This window comes from Lissotriton vulgaris, chromosome 5, assembly GCF_964263255.1.
Source record: "Lissotriton vulgaris chromosome 5, aLisVul1.2, whole genome shotgun sequence".
Classification (NCBI taxonomy): domain Eukaryota; kingdom Metazoa; phylum Chordata; class Amphibia; order Caudata; family Salamandridae; genus Lissotriton; species Lissotriton vulgaris.
Genome location: NC_141693.1, coordinates 704,683,181 through 704,707,488, shown reverse-complemented (window position 1 = coordinate 704,707,488; position 24,308 = coordinate 704,683,181). Strand labels below are relative to the sequence as shown.

The following is a 24,308-nucleotide window of genomic DNA, read 5'->3' as shown; positions in this document are numbered from 1 at the left end:
GCTATATAAAATCGCATAAATAAATAAAATAAATAAATAAATAAACCCCTGGGCATAAAGGTTGAAAGCTAGGCAAAATGGTTGCAGACCTAAGAACACTGCCTGCATTCAAAATGGCCCCCTGCCTCCCAGCACATGGCCAGGGCCTGCCTGTAGCAGCACTCAAAATGGGCCCCACCCACATGGCCTGTCCCCATGAACACCCACAAAAATCGAAAAACACAGAAAAATCAGCACAATCCCATGCCATCCATGCCCTCCATGATGTATAAATTCAAGACACCCCACAGAAAGACTAGGCCCATGGACCACTCACTACCCCTGGTGAAAAGGCCACAACAACAGCCCAAAAAAACAAAAATCACAGAAAAATCAGCACAATCCCAAGCCATCCAGGCCCTTCATGATGTTTAAATTCAAGACACCCCACAGAAATACTCAGTCCACCCACCACTGAGTACCCCTGGGCAAAAGGCCCCAAAACAGCCCAAAAATCGAAAATTCCAAATTGTAGTTGCAGCAACTGTAATGCCCCAAACAAACTTACTTGTGAAATTTCTAATCCAAAAGTGATCCAAAGAAAGTCAAAAAGGCCTCAAATCCAAATATCCAGCAGCATCCACAAAAGGTAATCCTTCCAGGTGAAGAATCCGAATGAAAGTGACCAGCACATGAAGAAAGCACTGGGAGGAGCCTGCTGGACAGGAACAGGAAGTTGGAGACTGTGGGGCACTTCCTTCCCCCCCCCCCCAAAATGGACTCCTTGCAAAAAAAGTGCAGGCAAATGTCAACCTGAGAAGTTATTCTGTTAAAAATCATCATTTCCAGAATGTTTATGCTGCTTGCTGGTGGATTTCTTGTGCAGAATTGCAAATTTTGTATTTTCGCGAGTGCGAGATTGTTGCTGCCCGCCGCATCTACAAGTTCGCAATTGCGAACTCTCGCGATACGTGATCACGGCGTACTCACGTTGACAAACTCTCGCTGTGCAAGGTGGCAAGCCGCGATGACGTAATCGCGCTCGCCAAACTCCCGCGGGATCCCGCAGCAAGATCCAAAATGGCACAGCACTCGCAAAATATAGAGAAAAACAACTCGGCAAACGCTGAATGACGGTAAGTGAACGCTGCGCGCCGCAAAATTGTATCACCAAGAAAAAAAAATCCGCTGCGTGCGAATTTGCGGATTTTCTGTAAATTTGCGAGCGTTCGCGGATTGCGAATGTACCGAAAATCCGCAAAATCCGCGAGCGGAACGGATTTTCCGCCCATGCTTAAACTCCATACCGCAAAACCGAACATCGGCATCCGTATGCGCTCGAAGAATCCTGCTCTGGGTTTGGGGTGTGATTTCAATTTATGAGTCAAGCAGGCACATTCACGTTGTATTGGGTAATGCAGTTTGTAGAGATGATGGAAGCTGTTCCTCTAACTGCATCCTGAAGGACGTGACAATATTGTAGACCATACCACACTTATTTTTAAGATCTGTCAAAAGGATGCTCATTTACATGGCAGTCTAAGTAAAGTTGTATGTCTTGAATTGTTTTGCTAAACAAAAATAGAAGTTTAGAGATACAAGCTGGTTTAAATCTGAAACCAGACACACAGGAACAATTGCTGTATCACTTGTTTTTTTCCTCTTGATAGTAGACCACCTGAATCAGAGAGAAAAAAACCACCTGAATCAGAGATAACAACAACAAAGTATTGTATTGTAAACTACAATCCACACAGGCTTGCTATATAATATGTCTTTTAATTCAGATTAACGTCCGAGCACACTGGCTAAACCCACATGCTCGTAACTATGGAGATCTATATTACTTGTTTTATTAACCCGGTAACTATCTTTATTTACCACGAACACTTGTCTTCTCCAATTAGTCCTATATTTATGGTTATGGTCACGTCAGTCACATCACGGTCGGCACTCGCGCACCGCGATAAAGATTCAGGAAAGGCGGATCTTTTCACATGCTTTCCCTGGGGATCACCCTTGTACTGGCTGTTCTGAACATTCATACCTGTTCTTTGAAACGGTGAGCTTTAAACTGCTTATTTAGCAGTTTGTAGAGCAGTTGCACATTGGTTTACATAGTTCAGTTTTTGACCTTTTGGTTTATTTACAGCTGTTGTCTGGTTGGACCCCATTTACTGTTATTCTTAGACGATTACGGTTTTGAGGTACACTCTCGGTTATCCGCAGGGCACAAGTCCTAAAAAAAGAAGTGGGGGGGACGCTGTCACCGGAAGTGACGTCACGACAGGAAGTGACGTCACGAAAGGTGGCTTGCATCATCGGGCTCATTGCCTCCCCTCGCTCACCCCTCCGGTGCGATTGCATCTGAGGAGCCAGCGCGTGTGCAGCGTGCTGTGAGCTCCGATCTCGTCACAGAGAGGCCAAAGAGTGAAGTCTAGCTGTTTGGCAGCGGGAACAGCCTCCACCCGGTAAAATAAGTGAGGGGACGCTGTCCACCCGCGTGGTACCCCGACTCGAGCCCTGGTTATACGTTTACTTTCGACTGTCACATCAGGGTGAGCTTGGCAGTCGGGTTCTTCTATTTTATTGTTGCACATTGAGTTGGGATTCAACTCATCTTTCAGTGCTTTATTCATTACACAGAGCGAACACATAGTGTCTCTCTCATTGGTTTCTTTTGTACATCGCTAGTGGTTTCTGCAGCTCTCACTGAAGTGCACTCTGGTTATTTTGTAAAGTTCCTTCACATATTAGCGTCACGTTCATATGCCCCTCATCAGCCGTTCTAGCCGATTTTCACTATTCTATTTTCTTTAGCATGTTACGATGAGCAAATTGTTCAATTCATTTTATGACATTGAAGTTTCAGAATCCCCTGACGAAGGGCTGTTGTAATGCCCGAAATGCATTGGGACTAACCGTCTTCACTTAGGATACTTTTGTTATCTTGTGATCTGAGTTTTTTCAATTAACTTTATTTCATCTGCAACATTTGGAAATAAAAGTAGATTGAGCAACACAACGGTTCTCTACGGTTGCATTGATGAAAGGATTCACAGATTCATCTGTTGTCTACATTGTTGAAGGACTGATTTAATTTGCAATACTTGCTTAATATTGTGTTTTTGACATTTTGTACACTTTTTCAGTGACCTACAGTAGTGCACTTAGCATCCCGGATATTCATCTGGGTTTGCTTTTTTTTCCTTCTGAATCTAGCGGCCGGCAGCGTCTCCTACTGGGTGCACACTGGCTTCATACAGTTTTTGAATTTCATGTTCTTTTTGATTATAATTTGTTAAAGTGAGTGCATCTGAGCTGTATATACCTCGATTTGTACTTTCAGAAAGATGGCATTTTCTTACTTAAACTCTTTATTGCCTTTTGAATGTCTCTGGAATTCACATCTTGGTTGGATGACAGCTGGGATTTGTGCATTCCCTCTAGATAGTCACACACAAAGGGAGCTTCGGTGTGCCACTCACGTCCGGATGGCCCCTCACCAGGCTTATGGGTCACCCTGAGCTAGAGTGAGAGGGAGCAGCTGACACCTGCATCTTAATAGAAATGTACCTGACCCCGCTCAAAGGGCTCAATATCCCCCGTAGTGAGTATGGAGCCAGGGCTGTCTTGAGCCCTAAAAAGACCTTTCTTTGAAGTCTCCCTACTCCAAAGACTAAAATGGGTATAAGTACTGGACTTCTGACGGCAGGTACTGAGATCACTTCTGGAGCTGAGGACATTCTACCAGGAACAAGGGCAGTTATGCTGCCCGGAGGTACTGCCACTTTGCTCTTTGCTTTGCTGTGTTGGCCTGCTGCATGCTGCTTCTTGCCTGTATGTGAAAGGATTGCACTTGACTCTCTACAACCTACAACTCTAAAATTTCTAAAAGGGCATGTTCGGTTTCCCCCTGGTTTCTGAAGCCTTAGGGATATCAAAGGCTTCCCCTCCATTTTGCTACCAGCACCTGGGCTCCTCTGTTGGGAGTCCTACTCTGCCAAGTGGTCTGAAAACCAGTCATGGGCCCTTGGAAGTGAGTGGTTGGTGCTGCAGCCCAAGAAACCAACGTATCAAGGATGTTGTGCCAGTTGTAACCGGCGCATTACCCTACGACGTTGACGCATTGCTGCTTTCCCTTCATCGTTGACACATTGCTGAGTCCTCCACCAAAGCCGCGAACACCGTTGGCCAACTGCGCAAAACATCACCCACGATATTCAACACAGCTCCAACTTTTCAGACTCTGCTCCCCCGCATGGCCCTGCGCGCTACGCTTCACCTACAGCCAGAGACGCGATAACAACGCATCAGCCCGATGCACATTGCTTCTTGAAATCGATGCATCCAGTACGTTGCCCAGCTTTGGAAATGGCGCATCGTCTTCAACAGCGATACATCACCTCCTTTGGACAACGCATTGTCTACAGTCTTCGACGCATCCACGACATTGCACCGACTTTGGAATCAACGCGTCACCTTAGACAGCGACACATCCCCTCCTTTCCTCCACGCATCAGCTACGATCTTCCACGCATCCAGGGTACTATTAGCGGGTCTGCGTGACTCCTGAATCTGACCCACACTCCAACATAGTCGGACTGAACTTTTGGATTTGTCCCAGTCAATCGTGACCAGATAGCCAGTTAGAGCTAGTGATTTCTAAGTACTGCATTTTTGGTTAATCTTAAAAAATTCTTATCTTGACCCTGTGCAAGCAGGCACAATCAGCGCTCAAAGGTTTTCTTTGCCGTTGCTCCCGCCGGAGCTCGAACAACAGAGACCGTCAAGACCTGGACTCCCCGACTTCCAACAGCCCGATCCACAGTCCTAGCAAAGCTGAGACCCATGGAGGCGACGTGAGATGTGGGACCGGCCATCTTGGAAAGCCAGCGAAGTGCTTCCTATGCAGCTCCCAAGACACCCTCAAGGCTGTGCTTTGGGGATTAAGAAGCCCCAGCCCCGAGCAGCCTGTGCACTGAAGATCACCTCTCCACACTCATCGAGTGCTGCGTAGGGCCCTTTTTTCACTTTTACTGCTCGACGCGTTGTCCGGTCACTTGCCCGTTGTCTAGTGGCCTCTGAGACGATGAACCTTCAAATTTAAACTGCTGGTCTGGTTGCTTAAGACTGGCCCTTGCTCCCCTAAAAAGGAGCCACCGATCTGACCTTTCTGGTCCGATCCAAAAGCCATCTTCGAGTCCTGCGTGGGTTGCATTTGCCAAGGCTTGGTGACTCCGATTCGAGAACCGACACCGCCGACAGCAAGAACCTTTGTGGGACAGCTCGTGTCCATCAGCTGGTCATCCTCGATCCTTCCTGGTCCACGTGGCAACGGAGACAAACTATTTGACAGCACCTGATTGCAACCCGGCATCGCCTGGTTTCCGTCCTGGTTCCATCCTGGTCACTGGCTAGTGACCTAGACTCTGTCCCCTCTGCTTTCAGGTACTCTACATCTTCGATCCACCCTTGGATCCAACCGGACTCTTCTCTCCTGGCCGCCTGCAGCATCTTTTCCTCCAGGCTCCATAGAACTCTACAAAGAAACCCAACGCACTTTGGCACCTATGCACCCGCTTCCTGTGGGTGAGGTAAAGAGGGTACTCCGGTGCCCCTATAGTTATTTACATCCCTAGTGTCCTAGTTTCAAGTGGCTAAGTTCTAGTCCAGTCGGAAGTCTCCTAAACCTATAACTTTCTGATTTTTACGCACCATTGACTTGTATGGTAAACGCGGTTGCCTATAGACACTGCACCCGCATCCTGTGGGCATCTTATGTCCTAACCTTCGTTAGTCCAGTGTAGGCCCAGCGATTCCCAAGGCCCTAGGCCTTACCATTGTTCGTGACGTGGTACTTATACCACATTTTTAATATATGGTTTGAGTGGCCACCCGGCCTATCCATATTTGTGCAGCTTATTGTATGTTATATTGAGTTCTTTGTTTAACGCTTGTGCTTCTGTGCTCATAAAGAGTATAGGGGATTATTCTAGAAATAAATACATATATTTTGTAATATGTAACTTGTGTGGTGTCCTTTCATTTGGTATTTAAAGGATTGCATATGGTAAAACAGCTGGCTTCACATGCCCTCTTGAGTTTAGCCTCAGACTGCTTTGGTCCATGCTACCCCTAGGATTTCTGGTCTATAAGGTTGACTTACAACCAATCATCATAAGGGTCGTTTGGACTGGTGCAAGGTGCTCACTAGAATTAGTGATCATCATATACCAGGCCAACTTCTCACAGCAACCAATAAAAAGGAGACATTAGCTCTATCTAATAGGTTTTTGCCTTTGTCTCGTCTAGATGAGAATGACTGACTAGAACCCATAGTTACTATCCCTCAAATTCCTACCACCGGGCCTGGTATAGCTGCAGAGGCGGGTGTTAAATTTAGGCTAATGAGTTGGAACATAGCAGGGCTATGGTCCAAAAGGGATGGCTAAAGCTTGTTTTTGACTGTGATATTATAGCCCTACAAGAGACCTGAGATAAGGACAATAATTTTTGGGTTGATGGTTTTAAATCTTATTTCCAGCCTGCCCGCCCAACACCAGCGGGTAGAGCCAAGGGAGGGTTGATGTATCTTTTCTCTGTAAAATTAAAGGCCTCTGTAACGATCTTAGACTCAGCTTCTCCTAATTGCCTAATAGCCGAGCTCACTACCCTGAATTATCCCAAAACATTGATAATTATTTTTTAGAATTGTGGGAAGAGTGAGTAGTCGAATGAGCATCTTTGCTACCTGACACGGTTTTTAGAAACTTATAAAGTGCTGCAAACCACATATGTTTACATTATTCTTATGGATGATTTTAATATTCATTTGTGTAATCTTAACTGTCGAATTGATGAAACTCATGGTCCCCTCTATTCGTTGCCACCCCACTTTGAGCATACCCCTAAAGGGGAGGCCCTTGAAGAACTTCTATCATCTGCTGACCTCTATGAGCCAGGTTTTTTGGGTAACAGTGAGAGGGTTGTAACGTTTAAAGCAAGGGAAAGTGAGACGATTATTGATTATATATTTACATCCCCTGCACTTTTAGGGAATGTACTGATGTATTACGCTATATGCTCCCCTTTTAGTGATCACAACCCAGTCATCTTAGAGCTGGATAAGGGCTTCTTCTTTATAGATGTCATACCTATTATGAAGGGGCCTATTACCGTGATTACTAAAGACCAAGGGAGGAGATTAAAATGGGCAAAAGTAGTCCCTGATCACTTCCTTGATAGTTTACGTCTGAAGGTCAAAGATGACATCAGGAAATGTGCAGATTGCTCTACCTCGGAGGGGGCAACTATTTTAGCCTTTGAAGTTATTTGTAGACAGGTCGCTACAGACCTAACCATTACCTCTAGGCCCAAAGTTAAACAAGAAAAAAGGTGGTTTGATTCTAAATGCTCTAGGGCCCATCAAAACCCATTAAAATCTCTGAAAGCTAATCCTAGGGATAAGGCCCTTATAGCCAATATTAGAAAATAATATAAATGAACTATACAGACTCGAAAAATGAAATTAAAATGGCGGCATGGGATGCTTTAACGTCTGAAGAAGTCCTAAAGGATAGCTCAAAGTTGTGGGATATTGTTGATAGCCCACTGCTCACGGGTGAGGAGAATGGCTTACTTGATATTAATATCCCAGAAGAAGAGTGGCTGACTCACTTTGAAGGTATTTATGCAAGTAATGAGGTGTTTGAACCCTTTCTGGCCCCCGCCAGTAGTCTTCCCTTGCCTGTACAAGTGTTTAATGAGAAGGATGTTGAGAGGGCAATAACAGAATATGCTAGTAATAAGGCTCCTGGACCCGATGGCGTTCCTGCGGATCTTTATAAGGGTAACGTTAAACTTTGAGCCAATATTCTAACTAATGTTTTTAATGCTGGTGCTGTTCAGGGGTTTCCGGTTTCATTGTCCCACTCTATTATCATTCCTGTTTTTAAAAAGGGGCACAGAGGGGATCCCAGGTGCTACAGGCATATTTCTTTAATAGACTCTGCTGTTAAAATTTTAGGCAAAGTGATCCTGAATAAGGTCTCAGACTGGGTGACTGAAAACGGGAGTCTGTCCAATTTTCAATATGAATTCAGATCAGGCAGAAGTACACTGGATCAGTGCCTAAATCTGTATCTATTAATAAATAAGTATACCATAGCTTCCAAGGGATCCATTTATTTGGGCTTTATGGATTTATCCACATCCTTTGATCTGGTGAACAGATCGAGGCTGTGGACCATTTTGCTTGATTTGGGGATTGACCCCTGTTTGGTATATTTTTTAGCGGATCTGCATCGGGATCTGTTTGCGGCCGTGAGGGTGACTCATGAGGGCAATTGCACAAGACACTTTAAATCTGGCATAGGGCTTCGACAAGGGTGTATCCTGGCCCCTCTACTTTTTACACTATATATTAATGCTATAGATAAAACCTTGGGCAAAGCTAGTATGGACGTTCCGCGTGTAGGGAACTGTACCATCCCGGTTCTCCTATACGCGGATGATGTCGTCCTACTAGCTCATACCCCACTAGGTCTACAGAGACTACTGAACTCCTTTGGGGAATTTATGAGCTCTGTGGACCTGGTAGTAAATATCGCTAAATCACATGTCCTGACTATGGGATTACGCAAAAATAAAGTCAGAACCTTTTATTGTAAAGGGGTAGAGGTCACAAGGGTGAAGGTTTTTACTTATCTAGGGGTCCCGTTTGATGATAGATGCTCTTGGGCCCCCCAGTTTTTAGCAAAAAGAAATAGTGTAGGAAGATCCTCATCTACCCTATTAAGTTTCGCCCGACGATTAGGAGGAAAGCCCTGTGAGGCTATTCTCTCTATCTATAAGGCAAAATGTTTAGCGATAGCGACATATGGTGAAGCAAAATAGGGGTACAAGTACCCCTAGTCACTTCTGTCTCCCCCAATTGACTCCAACTTTTGCCATCCATCAGGAGCTGGGGATGGGTTATGTTTCCGACTTGATGAGCATGGCTCCCCTAATTTGCTGGATAAAAACATGACTGAACCTTGAACTTACTCTAAATCGCCAGAGTTTGAAAGATTGTGTCATTTTCGATAGAGCTACTGATATACCCAGGCTCTCTTATATTATGGCAATGTTTTCAAAACTTGGGCGCCCAGAAATTTATGATATACCGGAAGGAATTGTCAAAGGTGATATTAGGTGGTTAAAGAACATTTCCAGAGTTTAAAGGTACAGGAACGGGAGAGCGAGGAATTAAAAAAAACCTCTGGTTAGGGCTCATTTTCTATTAATTACATCTCCATCTATTGAGCCCTACCTAAAGTTAGTAACAAAACCTCTCCATGGCTGGCTGCTGATAAGATTTCGTTTTAATCTGATCCACCTCTTATTGGGGAACTTCCATGGCTGGAGCAAGCCAGAGGATGCAGCACTTTGTGATTGTGACCGCAGCTCAATTCAGGATACTGCGCACTTTATATTATTTTGTGATTTGTATTCTGATATTAGAAAGAAGTTAATATTCCACTTATACGAGGCAAGGGGTTTCTACAGGTCAAACCTGCATTATTGTACCTGCTATTATTGGATAACCCCTGTAATATTTTTAATATTGTAAATATTTTTGGCAGCTGCTGTTCTGATGGGAAAAATAAGATGCCCAGCAATGGTTGTAATATGAATTTTACTGTATTTTTAAAAAATCACGAAATTGTTTTAAGTGGGATGGTTTTCTTATTTTTGTATCACCGTATTATATTTTAATGGTATGTGATTCTTATGTGAACTTTTATGATTTTGATTAATTGAATAAAGTGGTTTTGTCTGACTGACTGACACACAAAATGTCCCATACTTTTATCACCAATATTTTCAAATCCACTATACCGCTTAAACTGCAAAACACGTTCATAGTATGCATGGACAGTCTCATTTATTTCTTGTGTGGTTTTATCTATTTTTATCCAATCAGTTTCTTTTGGAGGTATTTTCCCTTTCAAGAAAGTAATCACCTGGTTATATTTCTTCATCACTTCTTCCAAAGGTGCACCTGTTTTCTCATCTCTTGGATATTCATCACTAGGCCAATCTACTGTGATTTTACAATCTGTCTATAAATCAGTAGGTACCACTATGGCTCTGGTAACCTACTGCACCCCAAGGGAACCAAAATACTGTCCCAATTAGGAAAAAAGACCCTCTGGTCAATTGCCTTCTTCTTAACACGAGGTCTTTAGTTAAACACAGCTCGGAGGTAGCAGAGCTAATCCAGGATGAGGATATTAAAATAGCATTTATCACTGAGTGATGGACTGATGCAGCGTCAGGTCCTGACATAGTCAAAGCCACCCCTCAGGATTATGTGTGCCACACCAAAAACAGGAACAAGAGGAGAGGGGGTGGTCTAGCCATTATCTATCATAAAAACATCAGAGGTTCCTTTCAACCCGGTCCCGCTGGCCTTGACGAGTCACTGCTTTTCAACTTCACTCTTTCAGATCATTCATCCTTTAGTGGCTGTCTTGTATACAGACCCCCAGGTACGAAAGCCCAATTTCTAGTAGCACTGAGAAGAGTACTCGAAGCTGCAGCATCTACCCAAATGTTCACTCTTCTGGGTGACTTTAATTTTCATCTGGAATGTGACGCAGACACAGACACCCGAGAGCTAATCGACCTACTGCTGGGGGTCGACATGACTCAACCGGTATCTGACCCTACACACAAAGCAGGACATACCCTAGACGGGATTTTCTCGAATCATCCCAGTCTAAAAGTGACATCGGTTATACCAGTCTCTTGGTCAGATCACTCAGCGATCTACTTCACGATTTCCCTCGCTACTCCAGAGAAACCACCTAGCACCAGAAACGCTCCGAGACAGGTTAGAAAATGGAAGAACATCAAAGGGGACAAGCTGGAAGACATACTAAAAAACTCCCTGACTCCTCTTTCCGACAATGTGGAGGAAGCAGCTATGTCCTATACAGCTTGGCTGGACCATGCCTGCTTACTCTTGGCTCCCCCAAAGTCACCTACTCCACCCGGGCAATTCCCGCTGCTCCCTGGTTTACAGAACAAATCAGGGAACATAAAATACGGTGTAAAAAACTGGAGAGGATCTGGCGAATGAATTATTGTGATTCAGACAAGCAAATCCTTAATTCAGAGCAAAGACGTTATAAAGAAAGAATCTTACAAGCAAAAAAGGCTTTCCTTACAAAACAGATAGAAGAAGCCAGCAATACCCCCAAAGAATTATTTCAAACGGTCTCATCATTAGCAAACCCTAAAACTACAGAAATTCCCCCTAGTCTTCCACTCTGTGAAAATTTGGCCACCTTCTTTCTAGAAAAGGTAGAAAACATCTTCTTTTCCCTAGACAGCCTAGTTAAGACACCTCCCCCGAGGGAGGGCCCGGAGCCATTCAGCTCTTCGGTAATACTCCAACACTTTCAGCCCATTACTGAAAAGGAAGTAGTGAGGCGCCTACTAAAAATAAAATCAGGCTCCCCTCATGATCCTTGTCCTACTGCAATAGCCAAACTAGCTCCAGACGTCATTGCAAGTGGACTTACTCCCCTTTTTAATCAGATGCTGGAGAAAGGGGAATATCCATCCAGATGGAAGCGAACCTCCATCCTGCCCCTGCTAAAAAAAAAACAATCTAGACATCACCGAGATGAATAACTATCGACCGATCGCTCGACTTCCCCTCCCCGCTAAAATAATGGAAGGCAGCCTGAATGCACAACTAAGCGCCTTTTTAAAAACAGGGGATCATCTTGACCCTTCCCAACACAGCTTTTGTGTGGAACACAGCACGGAATCCGCCCTGATCAAATCAGTGGTAGACATCAGGCAGGTGATGGATGCAGGAGGCAGAGCAGCCCTTATTCTGCTGGATCTCTCCGCGGCCTTCGACACGGTCCACCACAAATTGTTGGTGGACCGGTTGAGGGCCTGTGGAATTCAGGGAAAGGCACTAAAAATCTTACAGGCCTTCCTGTCCGACAGAACCCAGTCAGTGGCCCTAGGAGACCATGAATCACATCCATTTGTGTTGCCCTGTAGAGTTCCCCAGGGGTCTTCACTTAGCCCCACCCTTTTTAATGTTTATGTGGCGACCCTTGCCCTGGTGATTCGATCGTTCGGTTTTCACCTCACGGCATATGCGGACGACACACAGATAGTGGTGTCACTTTTACCTGGCAATACTGACAACACAGCAGACAGATTCAAAAACTGCATGCATGAGGTGGGATGCTGGATGGCACAAAACTGTCTTAAACTTAATTCCACGAAGACAGAAGTACTGCTCTTTGGAGCTAGGGATAACTTCTGGTCCCCGAGATGGTGGCCAGATGAAATGGGACCTCTCCCCTCGCCGGTGGATAAAGTAAAAAACTTGGGCATACTGGTGGACAACTCCTTGTCCTTCAAACCCCAGATTAACGCACTTTCTTCCTCCCTGCACTATACCCTCAAAACCATCAGAAAAATTCTCCCGTATTTGGAGAAGGAACACAGGAAAACTATCGTTACAGGTCTAGTGCTTTCACGCCTGGACTATTGTAACAGCTTGATGTTAAACGCCCAGCAGAGTGTTCTTAATAAACTCCAACTATTGCAGAATGCAGCCGCCCGCCTGATCACCGATACTCCCAAATTCGCATCGGTAGCTCAGAACCTGGTGACTCTACACTGGCTGCCAATTCGTAAGAGAATTGCTTTTAAAGCACTATGTATGGTCTTTAAGGCCCTACATGATATGGGCCCTAGATACATGAAACTTCTTTTCCGCTGGCATAAACCAGCAAGAACCCTGAGATCGGGGGAATTGGCTCTGGTTACTGTCCCCAGAATTAAAAGAGCTCGCTGGGGAGGCAGGAGCTTCTCCCTTGGGGCGGCAGAGGCCTGGAACAAACTTCAACTTGCGCTCAGACAATCTCAGGACCTGATGGCTTTTAGAAGAGAACTTAAGACCTGGCTCTTCACCCATTAATCCACTCACTCATACTAGCTCAATCAAGCCAGCGCCAGGACACCTCCGGGTAACAGAGCGCTCTACAAATGTGTTAAATAAATAAAAAAATAAAAAATAAATAAATATGTCAAACAGACCATCCAAATCTTTCAACATAACCTTCAAAACTTTCACTAACCTTTCAACTTGTCTGTACCATTCAACTGGCTTCTCTCTTAATTTTGGAAAATCATTTGTAAATGATAAAATATTTTGCCTAGTCAATGGAACATGTACATACTCCCCTCCGGGTACATCTCTCATAGGACACAATGTTTCTGTCTTTTTAGCTTTTCTTACTACATATTCTGATGCAGTTTTGTTTACTTGTGCTTCCTCCTTCTTCTTAGTCCACCTTGCCTCCCACCTGTCTAATCCCCCCACTTCTGCCAGATTGTCATCAATTCTTTAATCTGTAGTTTCCTTCCTGACATGTTCATATTTCCTACGTCTTTGTCAGTAAATTCTGCTCAGTAAGGTTTCTGCAGTACCTTGGATTTCCCCATTTCAATTCCCATCTCTGAAGCAAGATTTCTCATGAAATATTTTTACATTTTTGGTTATGCTTCTACATATGAATAATAATTCTTCTTCACAGTACATATTTAATCTGTCTATTCCCACATTTCCAGCTATCATCTCTTCTAACTCTATTTTTAATCTGTAAATGTTCAAAATATTTTGTTGTGGTACTGTTTTATCTACTCCCTGTGCCTATCTTTATTATTCTTCTGGTGACACTAGGGTAGCACTTCTAGTTTCTGTGGAAGTTTCTAATATGTATTTCTATTGAAGTACTTGGGGTAGCCCTTCTTGGAGTCTCATTTATCTGTTCTATAATTGGTAAGCCCATTAATGATATTACGGACTCACATTCACTAGCTTGATCTTCAATTATTATATTCTCTTTTTTAGTTCCTTTACAGGAGTAGCCATAACTGGTGGGTTAGAACAGTTTCTTTTATCCCCATATAATGGGACTACAGGACCTATAGTCACAGGTTTGGTTAATGCTTCCGGATGTAGACTCAATTGGGTTATTTTATGTATTAATTCATCCTTATTTTTATTTATGGCTTCTCTTTCTTTTTACTGTAATATTCTTTCATTTAATGAATCATGCAAAACTTCAGGAACCAATGGAGTTTCTAAAGCTGGTGCCCTCTGTATATTTTGGTTGGGTCTTTCTTGGTATGGTGGAGGATTCTTTTTTAAAATGTCTTCCATAAACTCATCTTCAGATTCACCACAACCTGTCATAGTTTTAGTTTTCCTTGTACATTTGCCTCCAGATTGCTCATCTGACATTTGTACAGGATATGGTCCTTCTGTAATCATTGCCTGTCTCCATTGTTTCCTCTGATCTTCACGCTTTATGTGCAATGTCCTAGGATAGAATCCTCTATGACCCCTAGTACTCCTAGTTCTGTCTGAATCAAATGCCTCCATTTCCCACTCCTCTAGCGCTTCATACTGGGTTAATCTAGGTCTGGGTTCTAATTCATTCATTCTATTCCTCAAATTGTGAAGGATTCTACCATTGAATGTTCCATGTTCTGGAAAAGCTAGTATTCCATCACCTTTTGTATATTCGATCCAATTTTCTAACCAAATACAAGTATGATATCCTTTTCCCATCATCATAAATGAAGCAGGAGTTTGAGACGGTGGGATACGAATTTCTTCTCTAGTTTTAATAGGTTTATCCTTTTTGGAATCATTTTTGATTTTCTGTATAAATGTCATTTTTCTTTCCTCTCCATAGTTCTTCTTCTTATGAATTCTTGTCTAACAAAACCCAAATGTCTCCTATCCGGGCCATTCCCTATTAACGTTGGATCGTGTTTCCACATAAAAATGTTATTTTAATTTAAAATGATTTGTACCTTTGTTTATACTTCGTTTCTCCAATCTTATAGCAGTGTTTATTCTCTTATTCCAATCAGGTTTATTTTATTAAACTCTTTTATCAAATACTAGCGCGTCTTTTAGTTGTTGTCAGTATTCACTCCTCACTACTGACCCCTCCGTTACAGTTCTCCGTAACTCACACGCCTACTGTCTCGACCAATCCCAGTGCGGTACCTAATCCCTCCTTTACAATTCCCTGTTTTGTCACTCACACCTGCTGACTCGGCCAATCCCAGCGCTGCACTTTGTGACGTCAGTGCAACTCCAGCAGCTGACCCTCCCTTCACAAGGTAATACGAAAAACATATATTTTTTTATTCTTTCACCAAAATTTTCATTAATATCAACTAAAAACATTTTCTGCCCTGTCGGTCTCACAAAACCAATAGATGCTTTTACTACGAGTAAAACCTTCTGCTTACTCTTCATGTACTACAAGTAAAACCCTTCCGTCCACACTTTACATAAGTTTAGAAGAACCTGCTACTTTTCCAGTGTTACCCTTTCTAGGTGATATAACACCGAAATTTCACCAGCGAACTCTTCACTAACAATCATTTTCACTGTTTCAAAACTAAATTTTCAAAACCGACCAGTAACCTTACTGCAGTGGGATTTCCATCTATCACCCGCTATACATTTCCTGGGAATTTCCAGACAACATTAAACAATATACAAACAGGTTTGTTAATACTTAAATCTATAACCAATAATCACCAAAGTAATCAATATTAACCGTACCTCTGCTACCAGCAAACTGATCCAGCGAGACACCAACCTGCGGACAATTTTCACTAATATACACACATTCGAGCTCATAAACCACACTCACTTATAATATCCGGTCAATGAAACATGCTGGAGATCAATTTAGGGCTTTTCTATATGTCCGATCTGCCTACAAATTTTGAGCCTATTTAACTACTAAACCCTTTCTTGCACATGGATCTATTTGGTTGAATAGTATTGATAATTTAACAAAGAAATATTTACCTGGTTTATTCATTAATGACCACAGACTCAGTTTAGATTTTAAAGGTTTATCTTAATTTTTAAAGTGACACCAATTATATATTACAGTGTTACTCCATCATTCTGAAGAGGTAAGATCTGTTTTAGCTAAATTAGACTATACATTTAAGTGATGAGTACCTCAGGAAAAAGAGGATAGAGAGAAAATGTACATTGCAAAATACATAGATTATATTTACCTAGGATGGTGCAAGATCAGACTCCTCTGGCCAAGAGTTTGGGCCCCTCGGAAAAGTTTCAGGTGACAGAATCCGGACAAGTTTAGGACATGGCAGGTAACCTCTTCTGCCAGCATCAAGCCCCTCTCTGATGCTAGTTTCCTCCTCGATTCTTCTGCAATACTCCTTCCTAGTTCTATTGCCTCCTCGATTCTTCCGCAAAGTTCCTTTCTAGTTCTATCTGTTAAAAAAAATCTAAGTCTGTGTTCAGGTATTTCGATCAGAATTTGGACAGCATCTCTATCACTCAGTGTTCTGGAAGGGATCAGCCTACTTCATCTAACTAACTACCCCAATGATACCTGTTGTTGGCATGTTCCACCCCTAAATGTTTCAATCTTGTGTAAACTGCTAAGTCTGATTGGACAAGCCAAGGGGATGATCATCACACCATGCTAAATGTAATACTTTTTCTTAAGATCATTGTCTTATGTTCCCGCCATTAATTTGTTACACACCAGCTTTATTACCCACCCGTTTTCATATTGTGTTTTATAACATTGTATAACATTTTTACATTTGTCCATTGAGTCGTCAGGATGTTCCGCTGTTTCTCAGGACATGGGAAAGGGGTGTCCTTGATCGGGTTCCAAGACTTGAGATCATGACTCCTGAGTTGTTTTCTAATGCGCCTGTGCACATGGACCATGTGAATATTAGCCTCAACTCTCTTTTAAGCCCAATTTCCAAACTAACAGAGAAATCAAAAAGACAAGATGTTAGATTCAAATAAAATGATTTCACTGTTCACCACTTATCTATACTCTAATCCCATTTAATAAAAATAATTATTTATGCAGTAGCACTTAGTACAAAACACAGTTTCATTTCGAGCAGAGCAGATGCTTAGCATGTGAGTTCTGAAGCGGCTATGTTTAGTGTTACTGCGCAGAAGCAAAGCATTCCCTCCAAGCGTTATGAATTCATACCGTTGGAGCATTCGCAGTTTATTTCCCCTGTTTTAGCAGCCATTTTAGTTGCACTTGAGTTGCTTGTTAGTAGGCACATAGGCAAGCTTCCCCTTCTTCTAATATGTGTAGGAATATCATGTAAAATGAGTACTACAAACAATTATTAGTAATTTATTATGGTATTATATGAGAGGATTTATCCAGCAACTTGCTTATGTGCAAATCCTTGCTCCATCATGGGGCAGAGGCCACTATTTTCCTAGACCCAGGCCCAGTTTGGGCGGGATGAGTAAATTGGATTACATCCTGCCCTGGCCCAACCACTGAGCTGACTTGGAGGAAAACTGAATGAGAGTTTATGCTCAGGGTCGGACTGATGCCCAAGTAATAGAAACTTGTTTTTAATGTCATAAAAATACAATTTGCACCGCCACATCATACCAAAGAAACGGATGATATAAGTTAGGCCACATAATAAAAGCATTATGTGTAAGAATGTATTATTTTACATTTCTATACGAGTGAGCTTGACAATTTATGGAACGTACAGTGTATGTTATGAAACCTAACGATGCATGCTGTAACTTTATTTGGCTACACAATCCTTTGAGCCTTTTTAATGCATATTTTCTATATTGTTTTATAGGAGGAATTGCTTAACTTGGAAGAACGTCTTCAGCGAAATCTGGATCAGTTTGTAAAAGAAGAACAAGAAGAAATGGAAACAGAATATGTGTTGAAAAATAATATCAGTAACGCTTCTCTGGGAATTTCTAACATTGTATACCCAAACATTTAAAAGTCATGGTCTCCTTGATCACAAAATGCAAAAATAACCCGGTAGATTTCCTTTCTAGGAGAAAACGTGTCTTAACCATTACTGTCAAGTATTACCCAGCTATAAATATATATATGGAGAGTGCTCTCAACCACGATATCTAATTAAAGAAAAAAACTGTTTGCATTTTTGTTGTCATGAGAAAAGCAATGAAAACACAAAGGGCAATAGCTTTTGAACATTGAGGCTAAGTCAAAAACATTCCATTTGGTCTACTTTGGAAGATACAGTTGGGGATATTTAATCAGAAACACAGAGGACCGTATGTCCGATGTGAATCATAATTATAGGAATCGACTATCAAGCAATACAGGTAAAAATAATTTTGTCTTTAAAAATAGTACTCAAACTATCGGGAAAAAAAAAGGCAAAGAGAAAAACTTACAGGCAAAAATCAAACAGCACTCAACAAAATAATGGGGCTAATAACCTGCTTACAATGTAGCTTCTATCCTAATACATTCTGAAATTCGCTGCCATCGAATTTAACGCCAAAAATAATTGTGTTACTGGCAGTAGCAGTATAATAGCAGTATGTACATTAAATAGAAGACGGCTAATATAATAGCATATATTTTTTTCCATTAGAGTTAAAAGTCCCCATTTGAACATTCTCCTTTCACACATATAATGCAAATGTAGATGTTTAGAGTAAGAAGCATGACAGCAGTGCTTAATTTGAGAGGTGGATTCCGGTGCTCACCAGCACTTAATTGTCAACAGCGGGACACAGAATAGTCTGCCACATCGAGATCCAGTTTAGCTAATTTGAGGATGAGGACAACATGAGTTGCTTATTCATTCAACATACAATAAAAATTACTAATACCTGCCACCCAAGCCATTCTTGTAACATTGAGGGTATGAATTGTCAAACTTGTAGGTGTGTGATGGTTAATAGTTGCGCTTGTACTGTCATCGGTAGAGAGGTGTGACTCACTGGTTAGAGGCGGCAGACCCGGAGGCTGAGAACGGCCCGGGACCAGGGTTCGATTCCCGACGCGGCAGGTTCGCGGACCAGGGTCAGCGGACTGATAATTCTCGCCTCGGTGCCCACTTTGGGCAGTGATCACACTCGGTAACTCTGGGCATTAAGCTTGCCTCATCTCTACAACGGCCCCCCACAGACGCCGGGGATGCCTGGCTTCACCTTGGAAATACCCAGCAAGGGACCATCTCACAGGGAAAGCCAGGACGGGTTCCCCAGCGGTCATTCGCGCCAGGATACTCCGGTAGTAATTGAGCGCGCTACAAAACACCTTACATTTACATTTTACATCGGCAGCGCTGGCAGGGGCAATAGGTGTGGCTAGGAACTCCTTATTTGATTCATATTGTCTATGACTGCCATTTGTTCATCCAATAAATCCATTTTACGAAATCCACACATAAACAGTGCACACTTATTTTTTGGTAGCAAAAAATAATTGAGAGTTTGCTGAAAGCTAATGTAGTTGAACAGCTTTCTCTTGCCACATTTGTAAGTGCGGAATGGGATTGTACTTGGACCTCTTTTAAAAGAGGTCCAAGTACAATCCAATTTCTCACTCAAGGAGTTCCTAGCCACACCTATTGTCCCTGCGAACGCTGCCAATGTCTGCCTGATATTGAGCCAGCATTTGAAGTTATCGAGTATTAAACAGTTCAGCGATACCCAAGAGATGAGCATCGATGATGATCTTACCATGAAGACCTAGATTTTCTACTACAAGGTTTAAAATCACAAATCTTCGTCATTACGAACCAGAAAGAACTCTAAAAATAGATTCAAACATGTGTGATGTTTTTAGCTGAAATTTGTAAAGTAGTTCTGTCAGAAACCTGCTCACCTTATACCTAAATATTTGCTTTGTAGTTGTAGAACCCTGACAATCGGATGAGTATCACCAGAGTCAGTGCTTTAAATAGGAAAAAATAAATTGAGTTAGGGGGCGTGGCTAGTGGGCAAGGGTAAGGGCGAGGTGAAACACATCAATTGAGCATTCATTTTGCCCTTGCATTGCCCTTGACAGTTGTCTCAAACTTTTCATATGTGCAGAATAACAGCTACATATTCTAATAAAGTGTGGTGTGAAGTACTTCTAGAAACAATGCAAGGAGCTTCTAAACCCTGAATGTAGCCAAGCCATCAACAGTTCTATTAGCACTTTCAGGCTAATAATCAATGAGCAGCAAGACGAGAGAGACTGGCATAGCATCATTAATAACAAGCATTAGACGCATTTATTTTCAAATACCTCTTGAGTGCCTTGATTCTCCTCTTCTCTGATTTAGTTTCTCTCTCACACAGACATACACACAAGCAGGCGAACGCACACAAACAAGAAGATAAATGCTCTCTATCAATCTTCACATCTCTAATCTCTGGATCCCTCCCCAAATCACTTCTCTCCCATTTGTATCTATTTCTCGTTGCCCCACTCTCTTTACCCCAATTGTATCCTGTAATCCTCTACTATCACTCTTTCTATTTCTAATCTGCCATTTCCATATCTCTCTTACTCTTTCCATAGCTGTCAAAATCTCTTTCCCATCTCTGCCCTTACCTCTTCTGTCTCTATCTTTTTCCCGTTTAAACTCCTTCTAGCTCTACCCCTTCACTCTTCCCCTTCTCTCACCCCATTCTCCTTCCTCTTCCCTCAGCAGAAGGCCCCACGGCCGGAGAACTTGCAGTGGCAGCCAGTGAGCACTGCAGGGTCATGAGCATGTGCAGAGTCCAGCAGGGCAGAGGCCAGAGTAAGAGCAATACTGGCCTCTGAGGAAAGGTCAGTAGACCTCCTCTCACCTCACCTGGGCTCCAGGGAGACCCCTTAAGGCATCTCTACCACCTTATCCCTGCCAATGTCCCAGCAGGTGGGGTTAGGGGGTGATTTGCAGGGGCAAGTGAGTCAGACCTCAGTGGGAGGCCAAGGGGTGATAATGGCCCTTCTTACATGGGTCCTACATGTTCACTCATGAGCAGGCCCTCTTCCCTCCTACTTGTTCAGTCCAATACACTAACAAGAAGACCCAATACTGAAGCCCGGCAGGAGGCTGTTGAGGACAATGAGAGCTCCTATCTCAGTGGGGAGGGAGCAGAGGCCCACTTGCCTCTGGGACAGGGCTCCAGCAGGTAGTTCAGCTGAATGATCCGAAACAGTCAACATGCTGCCAAAAATATGGGCCACCGCTGGCCCTCAGGCATCGGCCAAGTGCCCACGTTTAAAATCCGACTCAGAGTACTGGTACTGGCCTTGGTACTAGAGAAGTGCTGGTACTCAGTTTGGTAAAAATAAGAAGTGCCTTTGCTCAGCACCGGTGAGTCCCAGCACATTTAAAGCATTGACCAGAGTAAGGGATTTTTTAAGAAAAAATAAATCAGTGCATTTCACTCTTGCAAAATGTTAATGTTGCATCAATGGGAACAACCGCTCACTTGCAGGTCGAGTTCAGTGGAAACCACTGGTTGATGAGGTGATGCAGGTTCCAGGGCCAGGTCCTACAGTCAGTTGAATTTTACCTGGCTCGTAGGGTCCTGGTGCAGAGTTCACTTGGTTGTCCCTGGTGCTGAAGCGGGGTCCTGCAGGTTTGCTGGTTTTACCACTCAGAAAATGCTGGTGAGGAAAGGAGTGCCAGAATTCGACAACAGGGCCACCTAGGAGGTAGGTTGGAGATGCTGCGGAGTTCTGATATGGCCCAGCACCAAACAAAGGTAGTGGTAGCCAGACTGGCCACCAACAAGCCTTGTCAGCAGCAAGCTCAGCCTTGGTTTATTTCAACACCCTGGAGTCTGCTGGAAAATGGTAGTCACCTGAAACTTGCTGCAGATCAGGAGTATGTTTGCCATGATTCACTGGACCATTTATGTTCAAGTGATCCCATTGTTGGCCCGATGGCCTATGATTCTTTGGTTCAGGGAGTGTTCTTTATCTTCTGGCTAACTAGTACCTCTAGTCCAATGCAGTTGCAGAGTGGTTGTCACAGGTGCAGGTTATTGTGCCTTTGCTTTGTGCAGGTCTTGAAGTCTCTTCTTTATCCTTGAGTGCAAGTCAAACAGATCTGAGGTTCCGGTGCTAGGGGAGTCCCTTAAATCCTAGATGCAAGGGTGTGGGTTCTATTAGCCAATGGGCTACGAGTCCTAGCCTCTACCCTCGCCCCTAGCCACATCCACCCCTAAGGTGACCACTTCCTGTGGATGGTGGCTCCTTTTTCACCCATAAGCCTCTGTCAAGCCCCTTTTAAAAACGGCAGAACCCTTCTTCAGCTGAACAGAGCAGGTAACCCTCCTTTGGGGTGTGGCTAGCCTTCTGGGGATGTACGCCTTCTGACTACGTCATTTGCACATTTGCCTGGGTTGCAAATGTGCCTGTGGCAGGGGGTTGGCTTTTTCCTCCCCTGGGAGGAAGCCTGGTTGCATGTCAGAGGCGATGAGGGCTTTGAAAATCACAGCCTTGATGGACCACTTCATTGGCCATCCTGGCGGGTAGGGAGTTGACAGCTCCCGACCAGGCAGGCCTTTGTTCACACCTCTTGGCAGGGGTGTCAGATTCCTGACTTGGTGGCAGCAGCTGCAGGGAGTCAGCCAGGACAAAAGAAAGAGTGGGGCAACTAGATGGGACCCCTCTAAGGTAGCCACCTGGGTACATGTCACATTAAATCCAACTTTAGTAAAAGGTCAGGTTTAATAAGACAATTTGTTTGATACCAAGCATGACACTATTCATTGGGATCATTAGAGAAGCTGAAAACCTGGGGATGCTAGGGTTCCAGCCCATGTTATCATATGACCCCCATACCACTTATAGTAGCCCCGAATAGAAGGAGACTACTACAGGGAAATATAGCTTACACTTATATGTCCACACCTTTTTTACTATAATACACCTCTGCTTCCTTGGAGGTCTTCCTTAGAGGAGGCTGACATATATTAAAAATAATGCTGTCACCTTGCCACAGCCCCTTCCAAATACTGCATAGGATTCCAGTTCTAAACACATAACAATTCAAAAACACTTTTAATTTATGTTCTACTTTTCATCATTTTCCTGCCTACTTTCCAACACATAGATTGGTGGAAGAAAAGATGACATACACTCATTTCAGTGGGAAAAACGCATGTTGTCTAATGCCTTTTTAATGAAAATAAATATCTCCATATCTAGTATCAAATAAAAACTTGTCCATGTTACTTTCAAGCATGTATTTAGACTGCATTGCAGATTTTCTGTACAGCATTCTTATTTTTTCTTGTTGGCACAGAAACTGGAAATGCAAAAGACAAGTTTATTAAGACCCCATGGGGGTGGTGGTACAATCCTACAGCACCCTTCGGCAATGCAAGAAGTATCACACCGAACATCGGTGTGCGACCTCTTTTATACAATTTTACAGTAATAAAAAGAGTAGGCGGAACACATTTGCTCAGTTTAGGTACATATAAGGACATTTCTGGAACACAGCCAACTTATGGGAGGAGTTTTAGCACCACCGGTTAGTTTGGGGAACATTCCTAAGCGATGACCGTCCACTAATACAGAGGGTTTGACTACGCATTCTCAAGCTTGACCAGTACTAAAAATAGCCTGTTGCTGGGCAAGTTAGATGGTCATTGGTACAGAGGAAGGACAAAAGGGCATGCTGACCACGGGGCAGCATGTTCATGAAAATGGAAGCCAACAATACAAAATGGCCTCCGCAAACGTGGTCAAGATAAGAAGAAGTTCGTGTAGCTGAGCTAAATGCTAACCCGATCATTGTCAAATTACGACAGTCAGGCCTGTGAAGTGGAATACCTCTGACGTTGAGGCTGAGAAAGTGAGGGTGCTGTAGCTAAGGGGATGGTTGATGTCTGTCGGGACAATTCTGTAATTACGGGCTCTTGGGGAACCCTGGGTGGCTCCATCAGTAATTCCATCAATTCTTCTTGGAAAGACGGGGAGACTGGGGAAGGCATGGATTTGTAGCGAGCCGCGGGTGGGCTCTGTTCAGAGACGCCCCCTGTAAATGTAAATGTAGTAGTATTTGTATAGCGCCCGAATCGACCCCCGAAGGGGTATCTCAGGCGCTTGTACGCATACCGCTGTGGAACCCTTCCTGGCTTTTCCCTGAGAAGTGCCCACTCCTGGGCACCCCCAAGGTGAAGCCAGGCATCCTAGCGTTGTTGGAGCTTTGTGGAGATTAAGCAAGCTATTGCCCAGAGTTGCAGAGTGGGACCCATGATTACAATAGGCACCGAGGCGAGAATTATCAGGTCCGCGGAAATTGAGCCCAAGACCCGCTGAGGCGGGAATTAAAACCCTGGTCCCTGGCTAGACCTCTGCATCAGGGTCTGCCGCTCTAACCATTGAGCCACACTTCTCCAGCTAGTACGTTTTCTGGGTACTGAGTAACGGGGCGGGGAGATTTAGATGGTTGTTGTT

At 43.4% G+C, this 24,308-nt stretch overlaps 1 protein-coding gene across 1 annotated transcript in view; it reads left to right on the top strand.

Moving 5' to 3' along the window:
- LOC147711417 (polycystin-2-like protein 1) overlaps positions 1-17,929 on the top strand; it is a 3,079,390-nt gene extending 3,061,461 nt beyond the window's left edge. Inside the window, 2 exon segments of the mRNA XM_086920165.1 lie at positions 17,719-17,910; positions 17,912-17,929. Coding sequence (XP_086776291.1) covers positions 17,719-17,910; positions 17,912-17,929 — 210 coding nt within the window.
- Positions 17,930-24,308: the final 6,379 nt, after the last annotated feature.